The 13,941-nt window shown below is 35.2% G+C and overlaps 1 protein-coding gene across 2 annotated transcripts in view; it reads right to left on the reverse strand.

Annotated features, from left to right (window-relative positions):
• Positions 1–275: 275 nt before the first annotated feature.
• Positions 276–13,941, reverse strand: part of LOC144964405 (uncharacterized) — a 52,234-nt gene continuing 38,568 nt past the window's right edge. Inside the window, exon 3 of one of the 2 annotated variants that reach the window (XM_078898609.1) lies at positions 276–937. In XM_078898609.1, coding sequence (XP_078754735.1) covers positions 489–937 — 449 coding nt within the window. In that variant the 3' untranslated portion in view covers positions 276–488. Of the gene's footprint in view, positions 938–10,354; positions 12,136–13,941 lie in introns of those variants that run through there. The other variant, XM_078898618.1, reaches the window with a different exon arrangement.

Here is a 13,941-nt window from a genome sequence, read left to right on the forward strand (position 1 = left end):
ACAGAGAGATGATTTACAAGGAAAAAAATATCATCTCCCAAAACAATAACTATGCATTTGACTGTTTCCCTCCTAGCTAGGACTCCGGCCAGAGCCAGGACAAAACCAAGTAATCTCATTCCAAGACAAAGACAGAAAGCATGTTGGAAAACAGATATAAGGGGATAGAAGACACATTATGTATGTATGTATATATATATATATATATATATATATATATATATATATATATATATATATATATATATATATATATATATACCAGAATTCTCGAATATAAAAAGTTGGGAGATAAATTGTATTAATGAATACATTAATGAATTACTGAGGTAATTAAGGCTTGGACAAATTTGTGGTCACATTTCAGGACAGGGAAGATTACAACTGATAAACAGAATTTCATAGACAGCAAAAGTCCTAGCACATCGTCGTGAGCCCATTTCAAGATATCTGCACACTTCATTATAAAAATTTAATTTTATATTGCTTTAATAACATTGAAGGATGTGTTTCTTGTATTCGTCCCCGATACTAAAGCAATTATAACAATGGATGCATTGAGCCAATCGGTGTATTTTATTGAGGTGAGTCTTTAAATGATGTTTGAGTGTAAACTTGTTGTCACAAACATGACACTGGAACTGACGTCCTTTGTGGGCTTGTAGATGATGCTTCAAACCAGATTTGCTGGTGAACCCCTTGTCGCAAAGGTGGCAGTTGAAGAAGTTGAAAAAACCTGAGGGTTGAGTATAATTATGTTGACCACTACTCTCTCCAGGATCGAACTCGTTTTCATACGAGGGTTCCCATGCAAACATGGGGGTTCCAATTGTCGTGTCTTTCATTGGGACAGTGTGTCTTTTCCTATACGATGCTTGAATGGTCATAGATTCATTCATTCTATGCGGCTGACTTGAATGGTGCTCTCTTGAAATTCCTGTTCAAAGAAAGAAGAAAAAGTTAATTAATTATAGATTTATGTTAACGAATGAATGTTTCATTACATTGCCTTGTTCTTTGGATTTTACACAACAACAAAATTAAAATATATGAAATTTGGCATTGAAAAATGCTTAAGTTGTATCTGAAAATGGTACATTTTGGTACGCAAATATAAGCAAAACCAAAAACAAAACAAACAAAAAACTTGTATTTCATTCTTATTCCATTGAAAATCTGATTTTTGGGAATGTTAAGTTTGTCTGTATTAAACCTAATCAAAATTTGGTTGTTACACGAACTATCACTGTATTGATGGTTTTATATATAATTCAAGTAAACTGGCGATTTTCTGATTATAGAGCCGATGAGATGAACAAAATCAGCCATTAATCTACTTAGATGAATTATTGCATAGAGCATAGGATCTATCAAGTGCTAAATAGATAGATAGATAGATAGATGAGTGGATGGATGGAGAGATATATAGATGATAGATAGATTGATTGATAGGTGATAGATTGAGAAATAGGTGGATTGATAGATAGATGATAGATGGAGAGATAGATAGATAGGTGGATGGATGGATAGATAGATAGATGGGTGGATGAATGGATGGATGGATAAATAGATCGATAGATGGGTGGGTGGATGGAGAGATAGATAGATAGATAGATAGATAGATAGATAGATAGATAGATAGATAGATAGATAGATAGATAGATAGATAGATAGATAGATAGATAGATCATAGTAAGGTAGATAGGTAGATAGTGGACAAAAAGGAAATAGGCAAACAGAAACAAACAACAAAAACCAACTTGCACATGATCATAACCGACTGCCCCCCTCAAGACAAAGAATTCTAATCAGAGTTTGAATAAGACTAAGATGACTTATTGAAGGCAAGAGCAAAGCTATTTAAATGTGAATCAACCAATTGTTTTATTATGGGATGGTGGAAAGTGGGGGGGGGGGACCTCACAGACAATCACTATTTAAAAAAACCGGTTTCCGCTGTAAAAAGACGCCTTTGAAATATAATTGTGTGGAATCGTTTAAATTTTTTTAAAGGCTCTATTTTCATTCAAATTCAGTCATTGACGTCTCTTGTATTCAGTTGACGATTTCTTTTTTATTAACACAAACAATACAGAAGGATTAATTAGAAAATGATACGGTGGTGGCCTGTTTTTTCTCAGAAAACCTCAATTCAATAGATTTGCTGGTTTGCTTTTAGGGGCTTTACAGTACAGCGCTTGCAATACTTTTAGGTCTTCCATCGCCAATAAAAATGCAAATATAAATGAATCAAAAAGTTATAGAGGTAGAGTCTGGATGGGATGAACAAAAAATGGCTTGAATTCACAAAGTTTTGATAACTTTGCATTCTGGCATTTCTAACTCATATTCATAACATGTTCCTGGAAAAATTGATTACCTTCGCAGACCCTCAGTCGACTGCGCATGTACAGCGTAAGAATAAAATAAACACTTCCTACTTCCTGTGTACACGAATGTCCAAAGTCAAGTATGTTGTTCCCAGTAGTATGGATGTTATATTTTTATATAGATAGAACGAAGTTGACGTCACTCAGGTCTTTGTTATAGTTTTCTAGAATTACAATTAAAGCACCCGAAAAAGTAAGACAAATTGGAATTGGTTCAAATCGAAAACAGATGTTAATTACAAGAGCACACTATCAGTGTACTTAGTTTGAGATAACCTAAAAGTCTCATCCAGATACAAGCACAGGATCCCACTAAGAGGAATACACTCAAATGTTGACAAGATATGTTAAAAACAAGAAATATAACTATCAATCAATACATAACAGAGAAATGATTTACAAGGAAAAGAATCACAAACACAGCCGCCCCCCCCCCCCCCCCCCTAAATAAACCACTACACATTCGGCTGTTCCCCTATCAGCTAAGGACTGCGGTAAAGGCCAGGACAAAACCAAGTAATCCCATTTCAAAACAAAGACAGAAAGCAACTCAGAAACCAGATGTAGGGGGATAGAAGACACAGCAAGTGACCTCATGCCCACCATTGGAGGTCCAAATACCCCACCCAGCCTGATGACACAATGACCCCCCACCCAGGATTCTTACAAAAAGGAATACCAGTACGAATGACACTTACACATTCACTACAAAATATTATATTATAGTTAAATACAGGAGAGAAAAAATGTTCCTCTCACACAAATTGTTTAGTTTCTAAGAGTTTAACAGTACTTGCAACACTTTACATTAATTTCGGCACCAGTAAAAAGGAAAACAAAGGGATTTTCACAAAGATTTGCAGTTCAAAGCATTCCAGAAATAAATAAGACATCGGAGACTGGTTCAAATTGGGAACAAAAGTCGATTTTATGAGTCATCTTTCACCGTCCCAGTTTGAGTTCGAGGTCACCTGGAAGCGTCACCCAGACACTGGTACTGGAATCATTGTTGTTTTTAAAAGTTTTACAGCACTTGCATAACACTTAGTTCTTATCAGCGCCAGTAAAAAGAAAATGGGATAGTAAAAAAGTTCGAGCATTACAATTAAAATACCAAAGAAGAAGGAAGACAAAGGGGAACAGATGTAGATTCCAAGAGCACTTTATCAAAGTACTTAGTTTGAGATCACTTAAATGTCTCATACTGACACAAGTACAAGTCCTCACCAAGAGGAATACACTTAAATGGGTTTTTAAAAATGTTTTTATGGGGTTTACGGCTCTTGGAACACATTAAAGTCATATCAGCGCCAGTAAAAAGGAAGAAAATGGTATAGTAAAAACATCCTAGATGTACAGTTAAAAGGACTTTGAGAAAAAAGTAAGAAAAAGGGGAGTGGTTCAAATAGGAAACAGTTGTAGATTCCAAGACCACACTATCAAAGTACTTAGGTTGATATCACCTAAAAGTCTCATCCTGACACAAGCACAGGTCCCCACTTAGAGGAATACACTCAAATGCTTACATTACACATTCAAAATAACAAATATAACAAAACACAACAGAGAGATGATTTACAAGGAAAAAAATAACTCCCAAAACAATAACTATGCATTTGACTGTTTCCCTCCAAGTCCAAGCTCGGATATCCGGCCAGGGCCAGGACAAAAACAAGTCATCTCATTCCAAGACAAAGACAGAAAGCAATTGGACAACAGATACTGGGGGATCGAAGACACAGCAATTACCTCCCTGCCCTCTATGGGAGGCCAGGAACCCCACCCATAATACACTCAATTGTTTACAAAGCACACACACACACACACACACACACACACACACACACATATATATATATATATATATATATATATATATATATATATATATATATATATATATATATATATATATATAAATTATAAAACAAAAACCATGAAATAATAGTGCTCAACTTTAGAATAAAAGGAGCTATTTATAAACATTTGAAATTAAGATAGTTTGACTTCTACAACGTTGTTATCGAGCGTTGCTCTCATCAGGAAGTGGAAGTGAAAGTAGATTGTTGTGTTTTCGTATTTTTATAGATTCGTGTTTATGGAGGTTCGTAATTACATAAAAGGTGTTTGTTTCTATGTCTGCATGAGGAAGTTAGTTCGTTTCTTCTGTTGAGTGTTGCTATGTTCGGTTTAGTGATGATGAAGAATTTTTCTTCCAAGCAGAGGTTGCAAATCTTAGAAGAGGGGGGGGGAGTACGACTGTGCTCTGGAGATGATTTTCCATGTGATGCTGTGTTGTATGTTTTTTTCTTTGAGGTTCCAAATGTGTTCGCTTAGTGTAGTGGAATGTCGTTTGTGTATGTTTCTGAAGGAAGATGTATGCAGGTTGTATCTGGTTTTGAATGGACACTCGGTGAGGCCAATGTATGTTTCTTGTTTTGGTGTGTCTGGTCGTGTTACTGTGGCTTGATAAATTACGTTTTGAGTCAGGCAATTGCCGTTTAGTGGGCATGTTGTCTGGGTCCTACAGTTGCATTTTTTCACTAGGTTGTTGCTGGGCTGATCTGGCTGTGATAGTTTTCGGTTATTGTTGGATGAAATAATGTTTTGTATGTTTGGCATGCAGGTGTATCCTATTTTGATGGTGTTTTTGTTCATGATTGGGTGTAGAACGTGACCGGGAGGGAAGCATTTTTGTAGTAGATTGAAGAATTTGTTACCGATAGAAGTTGTCACATTCTTGCTGTAGGGTGGGTTGAACCATGTTATGTGTCGTTTTCTTTGTCGTTTTTTTTGTTGGGGTGGTAATGGACCATATATATATATATATATATATATATATATATATATATATATATATATATATATATATATATATATATATATATATATATCAAAACAGATAACTAACTATACATAACAAAGAGATGACTTACAATGGAAAAAATATCATCTCCCAAAACTAACTATACATTTGACTGTTTCCCTCCCAGCCAGGGCCAGGACAAAACCAAGTAATCTCGTTCTAAGACAGAGACAGAAAGTACGTTGGACAACCGATACAGGGGGATAGAAGACACAGCAAGTACCTCCCTGCCCTCTATGAGAGGTCGGGAACCCCACGTAGATACTGGAATCCCTTACAATTGTTACACTCAAATATCATTATAAAAGTGCATAACTGAGAGGTGATTTTAAGGGAAGAAATGGCATTTATCAAAAACAACAAAAAAGTAGTTTATTTTTAAGAGGTTTACGGCGCTTGCGACACATTTAGGTTATTTCAGAGTCAGTAAAAATGAAGAAAATGGGAAAGTAGAACATTTATAGATTTACAATTAAGGATATCCAGGAAGAAAAAAAAAAAGAGAAATGGGACGAGTTAAAATAGGGAACAGATTCAGATGTAGATTCCAAGAGCATTGTATCAGTGTACTTAGTTTGAGAACACCTAAAAGTCTCATCCAGACACCAGCAAAGGATCCCACAAAGACGAATGCACTCAAATGTTTAAAGAATGTATCCATAAAGAAAACAGCTAATTAGGAATGATTTACAAGGGGAAAATCGTCTCCCAAAACTAATACTAAACATTTGATTGTTCCCCTCTCAGCTAAGGACTCATGGCAAGGGCAAAACCAAGTGATCCCATTCCAACAGCAAGGGCCAGGACAAAACCAAGTAATCCCATTGTTTGTTTTGTGTTTAATGATTTTACGGCGCCTGCAACACATTAAGTTCATATCAGCGTCAGTAAAAAGGGAGAAAAAAATGGGATAATAAAAAGGTCGTTTTTGTTTTTTGTTTTTAAGGGTTTTACGGCGCTTGCAATACATTTAGGTCATATCAGCGTCAGTACAGAGGGAAAAAATGGGATAATAAAAAGTTCTAGTTTTTTTGTTTGTTTGTTTTTAAGGGTTTTACAGCGCTTGCAACACATCAAGGTCATATCAGCGCCAGTAAAAAGGAAGAAAATAGGATAGTAAAAAGTTCAAGAATCACAATAAAGCATCCAATAAAAGGGAAGACAAAGGGGAATTGATTCAAATAAGAAACGGGTGTAGATTCCAAGAGCACAATATCAGTGTACTTAGTTTGAGATCGCCTAGATGTATCATCCAGACACAAGCACAGGTCCCCGCCAAGAGGTACACACTCAATTGTTTACAAATCATTTGTAAAACAAAAATAATACAGTGCATATAACAGAGAGAGGATTTACAAGACAAAAAATATCATCTCCCAAAACTCTTAACTATACATTTGACTGTCTCTCTCCCAACTAGGTTATCCGGCCAGGACCAGGACAAACCCAACTAATCTCATTCTAAGACAAAGACAGGAAGTATGTTGGAAAACAGATATAGGGGGATAAAAAAAAACACAGTAAGAGCCTCCCTGCCCACTATGCTGCCGTTGTTTTTAAAAACACAGTATATGCAATGTTAACCAAATAGCACATATTGTGTTCTTTAATAAAACGGTAATATGGGAGAAAGACAGAAAGTATGTTGGAAAACACATATAGGGGGATAAAAAACACAGAAAGTGCCTCCCTGCCCACTATGGGAGGTCTAATCCCATTACAAGACAAGAACAGAAATCAACTCGGAAAACAGACATGTAAAGGGGAACAGAAGACACAACAAGAAAACATACATTTGACTTTTTACCCTTGGCTAATAATCCCATCCCAGCCAGTGTATTTCAAAATCACGTCGTCTCATTCCAGGCCAAGAGAAGAAAACCAGTTTATTGAAGGGACAATCGACAAAGGACTGTGCCATCAGAACAAAAACCTCTCTGATAAAAAGACCCAATGAAACAAACCATCACTTTTGCAAATATTGTTTATTATCATCTCAATGTATTATAGTTAAAATGGATATGAACATCATCAAAAATGAAACATTAATTCATAATCTATCAAACATCTTCGGCAAAAATGAAAGATTAATTCATAATCTATGAATAATGACATAATGATTGAAATTTATGTACAAAAACAATTTACATTAAGAATTAACAGTGACGTTAATGTTTTTGTTGGTTTTTAAGGGTTTTACGGCACTTGCAACACATTAAGGTCATATCAGCGCCAGTAAAAAGGAAGAAAATGGGATAGTAAAAAGTTCTAGAATTACAATTAAAGCACCCAAGAAAAGGTAAGACAAACAGGGGCGGTTGGTCACATTGTATTTAAGGCGGCACAAATCCGAAATACATAATCAAATTTTATTGGTCTAGTTAGCTAATTTAACTTAATTTGACCTAGTTTGTATATATATATGTGTGTGTGTATGTGTGTGTGTGTGTGTGTGGAGGGGGGGGGGGGGTATTGCAATTGTTTGCATATGTGCGTGTATTTGTGTGTGCGTGTATGTGTGTGTGTGTTAGAATATTAACGAGACGTACTCACAAAAGAGCATCAATTATCTTGGACAAAACTTGTCTGTTAACTTTCATCTGTTCATTATAATGACTCACAGACGCAGCATGTCCTGTTTCCAACTGATTTCTTATATCTACAACGTTGAAAAGTTTATATTTAACAGCATCTGTGACATGGCTATTTGATTCAGAATGTTTCTTCAGTGCCTGAGAGATGTGCGCAATATCACTGAATCCTCCTGTTGTCCGTTATAGCATACATCACCAAAAATCAAGCAATAAAAACAATGAAGCGTTTTACGGCTTTCACTGGCAGTAAGCCATTCAACATTTTTAAAATAATCATTATTAAATCGGCGCTGTCTCCTCGGTGTGTTAGAAACTAAGTTAAAATTCACTGGTTTGTGTGGACCTAAATCTTTCACCACGATTTTCTCTTGAGGGGATAAGTGTCGGAATCGATTTTCAATTAAAAAATCAACATGATTCATGATTGGTTACAAATTACAGAAATAACTTTTAAAAATAAAATGATTCAAGATAAAAACAGGTAGGTTTCATAAACAATGACAACAGCGATAATACATTTTCTCTGAATACTAACGGTATGACACACAACTTTAGAATAATTGAATTTAAAAATCCACATTTAATTCCAAACGCAAAGCACTTGTTAACTTCACACACAATCAGCGACATCTTTATAATTATACTATTATTAGACAATGCACACAATAACAAGTTGAGTAGGGATCGTTGGGAGTGTGCGGGGATGAAGGACTCCGTGGGGTCAGGGATTTTTATTTATAGTACCATGGGGCTCTTCTCGGTGCATACTTTGTTTACTGTTCTTTTTGATATTTAATATATATTTAAGCAAAACCAACCATGATAAAATATATATTTATTGCCATTCTCTTCATCCGTATATCTCAGTGAAGCAAAGCCTCTTCTTTCAGTGATGAAACTGATATGGTTTTAATTTATCCCAAGTAGGACCTCAGGGCGTGCATCGCTAGATTGGCCGTCTTGGCCTAATTATTTTAGCAGTGAAAGACAATAGTTAGTTGGGGAGGGAGGGTGGAGGGGGATTGGGGAGTGGTAACTAACTTTCTTCAAAGTACAACAGAATATAGGATAAGGGCAGGACGGCCAAACGAATACTGGCTCATATAAACAAAAAAAACTTCCCCACCACACCACACCCTCCGCTCATTGTCACCCCGCGCAGGCAACGGGGGAAAGATGAAACGTGCCGATTTGAAGCTACCTTCGCGGAGCGACGCACGAGTCATCAAATATTAAATTCAAAACAAAAAGCAGTATGTGCTAAATTTTTAATTTTATCAAAATTTTAAAATTGAAGTTTTTTGTTTGGTTGACATGCTAATCTACGGAAAATATAGGGCGGCACAAAACAACTTCGCTCTATTGACCGACCGCCAGTGAAGACAAAGGGGAATTAGTTCAAATAAGAAACGGGTGTAGATTCCAAGAGCACACTATCAAAGTACTTTGAGATCACTAAAAGACTAAAAGTCTCATCCAGATACAAGCAAGCACTGAGAGGAACACACTCAAATGTTTTACAAAACATATATAATATAAAGAAAACAAAATACAGTCCATAACAGTAACAGAGAGATGATTTACAAGGAAAAAATATCATCTCCCAAAATTAACTATACATTTGACTGTTTCCCTCTCAGCCAGGGTATCCGGTCAGGACCAGGACAAAACCAAGTAATCTCATTCCAAGACAAAGACAGAAAGCAAGCTGGAAAACAGATATAGGGGGATAGAAGACGCATTAAGTACCTCCCTGCCCACTATGGGAGACGGATAAGTTAAAAGTCATTTCAGTCACAACATAAAGGAAGACAGAGGAGTCAAAGATTTCACCCGAAAAAAAAACAAAAAAAAAAAACAACAAGAACGAGTGCTATTCGTGTAACTAGTCTAAAAACACAACAAACCATATTGGGCAACTGCCAATAGATATACGCCCAGATGGTTTCAAAATAAGTATTAATATTATAATGAAAAGCAAACAATGTAAAGCGTTTAGAGTGAGCATGTTTTAATGAGATGAAGCACATTGACTGAATGTGTTTACTTCCTACTTCAGCCCCTTCATCAGTGATCCGAGTAATAATGACTTACGATCAATTCAAAAGTGACAGATATCTCAAGTGTTGTGGCTTCCTGTTTCTATGTTCTATTTGATTTGTGAGTTGACATCATCAAGCCCTTTGAAATATTACTAACGAGTTTAAAGTTGAACTAAGGGGAACAATTAGTGATCAACGCATTCCCCTAACATAAATTTCATGTATTATTATTTATATTATTATTATTATATTATATTATATATTATCATTATCATTATCATTATATTTATTATTATTATTATTTTTTATTTTATTTATTATTATTATATTATTATTATTATTTTATTATTATTTTATTATATTATTATTATTATTTATTATTATTATTATTATTATTATTATTGTTTTATTTATTATTATTATTATAATTATTATTATTATTATTATTATTATTATTATTATTATTATTATTATTATTATTATTATTATTATTATTATTATTATTATTATTATTATTGTGATCGTCGTCGTCATTGTCATTGTTGTTGGAAGAGATAGCAAGACTGTAGGTTTAAGGAGAATTGCATCAAACGCAGCTGCGCTTTTATGTATATGCTCAAAGTACAAAGTAAGAAAATAGGATAGTAAAAACGATCTATATGCACAATTAGTAGGACTTGAGGAAAAAGTAAGACAAAGGGGAATGGTTCGAATAGGGAACAGATGTAGATTCCAAGAGCACACTATCGCAGTGTAGTTTGTTTGAGATCACCAAAAAGTTTCATCCAGACACCAGCACAAGCTCCCACTAAAAGGAATACACTCAAATGTTTACAAGTCATGCGTTAAAAATAAAAAATAATAGCAGTACATAACAGAGAGATGATTTACAAGGAAAAAAATATCATCTCCCAAAACTATATCTATACATCCGACTATTTCCCTTCCAGCCAAGAACTCCAGCCAGGGTCAGGACAAAATTAAGTAATCTCATTTCAAGAAAAAGACAGAAAGCAATTGGAAAACTGATATAGAGGTATAGAAGACACCACAAGTACCTCATGCCTACTAATACTATGGGAGGTCAGGAACCCCACCCAGAAAATTAAAACTTGTGAACTTTTTATTAAGTGAATACGGAAATGAATCGTATAACAGTTTCGTGTTTTCTTCTTTTTTTTTACAAAGCTGTTGTATTCATTTTGTTGTTATTTTTATCAGTCCACAACTTCTAGCAGCTTACTATTATTACTATTACCAGTTTGTTTGTTTTTTAAGGGTTTTACGGCACACACAACACATTTAGGTTCTATCAGGGCCAGTAAAAAGAAAGAAAATGAGATAGTAAAAAGTTCTAGAATTACAATTAAAGCGAGAAAGTAAGACAAAGGGGAACTGGGAAGAAATAGGGATCAGATGCCGATTCCAAGAGCACACCATCAATGTACTTAGTTTGAGATCTTCTATAAGTCTCATCCAGACACAAGCACAAAATCCAACAAAGAGGAATGCACTCAAATGCTTATATTATACATTCAAAATAACAAATATAATAATACATAACAGAGAGATGATTTACAAGGAAAAAAAATATCATCTCCCAAAACAATAGCTATGCATTTGACTGTTTCCCTCTCAGCCAGGACTCCGACGAGGGCCAGGAAAAAACCAAGTACCGTAATCTCATTCCAAGACAAAGACAGAAAGCTTGTTGGATAAGATATGAGGGGATAGAAGACAGTATGTACCTCCCTGCCCGCTATGGGAGGTCAGGATCCCCACCCAGTATCACCAGTTTAGTTTCACTTGAACTTATTGATTACAAGACAAAACATGTTTCTGGAATTCGTCAGCCTTGAACAGTTCTGAACATGACCTGCAAGTAATGAGTTTGTGGATAGTCCTCATATGACGGACTAGGTGTGACTTTTGGTTAAACCGCTGATCACAGATACGACACGAATAACGCCTTCCCATATGTGAGAATGAATGGAGTTGTAACCCAGTCTTGCTCCAGAATCCTTTCTGACACGGCTTACAAAAAAATGGCATTGATGATGTGTGGACTTGCGCTATGTGACTTTGGAGGTCCGTTCCAGTTGTGAATGTAGCTGGGCAGTGAGGACAATGCTCATTGTGAAAATAAGGGGCTGTCGTCACCAAGTCCAAGGATGTTTCAGAACAAGCTGCATACTTTCTTCTGGAATAGTTTGCATCTTCTTCATTGAAATAGTAGCTGCCCTCTGGGAGATTAAAAATATATATATATACTTATATAAAATATCAACATAATATGTCTGGACCTTGTTTCACCAAAATGAGCAATTCACTAAAAACAAATGGCTAACAATGAATCAGTGAATTAAATAATCAATAACATTCATGTCAAGGGTCAATGAGCCAAAATCATGTGCCCACAAAACAACAAACATTTGATTAGTCTAAAGAATATATTACAGGACATTGAAAATCTCAAACAAGCTTTGGAATAATTACAGATGTTTAACTCAATCAATCCTAGAGATTTTTGCTAATTTTCAAAATTGGAGAAAAAATTTTTAAATGAGTATGTACATAAATAGATAGTTTTATTCAACTACCATTAACATGTAAAAACTAAAAACAACTAAAATCTTTGATACCACGCCTATAACTTGTCTCAGAAAAATGTAATAAATAGGCATGGGGTAAAAGTAATCCAGGTAAACTACGGATATAGTCGGTGTTAGGGTTGAGTGAGTTTAAAAGGTTTGCATGTGCATATTTTTCACTGTTGAAATTGAAACTTAGATTTTAGATTTTTGTACACAAATACTTTTGTAACAAAATAAAGTAAAAGCACAAGGGGACAATCCTGATATCAATGACAGCAGAGTAAAAATTGAACTGGAACAGAAAGGAAACACTCCTTGAATGGGTTTGTTGATTTTTTTATTTTTAGGGGTTTTACAGCGCTTGCAACAAATTTAGGTCATATCAGCGCCAGTAAAAAGGATGAAAATTGGACAGTGAAGACATTCTAGATGTACAATTAAAAGGACTTGAGGAAAAAGTAAGACAAAGAGGAATGGTACAAATAGGGAACAGATGTAGAATCCAAGAGCTCACTATCAGTGTACTTAGTTTGAGATTACCTAAATGTTTCACCCAGACACCAGCACAAGATCCCACTAGAGGAATACACTCAAATGTTAACAAATCACATGTTAAAATAAAAAAAAAATAACAATACATAACAGAGAGATGATTTACAAGGAAAAAAATATCATCTCCCAAAACTATAACTATACATTCGACTGTTTCCCTCTCAAGGACTCCGGTCAAGGTCAGGACAAAACTAAGTAATCTCAATCCAAGACAAAGATAGAAAGCAATTTGGAAAACAGATATAGGGGTATAGAAGACAGTGTAAGTACCTCCCTGCCCACTGTGAGAGGTCAGGAACCCCACCCAGGGCATCAATTTACCTTGTACAAGAACTGTTCCCTACTGCAATTCCTCATAAAACATCAATAAGAACAATTGTTAATCCATGGATTTCCCCAAACCACAACAACCATTTCACTTCACTTTTGCTCCATTCAAAATTAAATAATCTCCATATGAATAGGATAAATTGCCCCCCCCCCCCCCCCCCTCCCCCTCCTACCCATCATTCCTTCCTCACAAAAAAAAAAAAAATAATAATAAAAATAAACATCTCAATTTTAAATGTTTAAAATAATATCACCATCATCACTATCACCATTAATCTCCTCCCATCACCCACCTCCTCAACCATAGAAAGATTAAAGAGACTAGGTTTTCTTCTCACTTCACCTGAGAAAGTGTTGAATGCCACACTCACACCAAAAAAAAAACTAATTAATTAATTTTATTTTTTTTTAATGCGCAAGGTGATTTCAACCAATGATGATTTACTATGGCATAGACAGTTGCATATGCGTTTATCGTGTTTATCTATCTGTACTGCATCATATACAATATAATACATGCACATGCAGACACACACAGCCACTTACACACATCGTCGTTTCACATAACCGACA

This window comes from Berghia stephanieae, chromosome 2 (assembly GCF_034508935.2).
Source record: "Berghia stephanieae isolate SIO BIC M18660-M18661 chromosome 2, UCSD_Bste_1.3, whole genome shotgun sequence".
Classification (NCBI taxonomy): domain Eukaryota; kingdom Metazoa; phylum Mollusca; class Gastropoda; order Nudibranchia; family Aeolidiidae; genus Berghia; species Berghia stephanieae.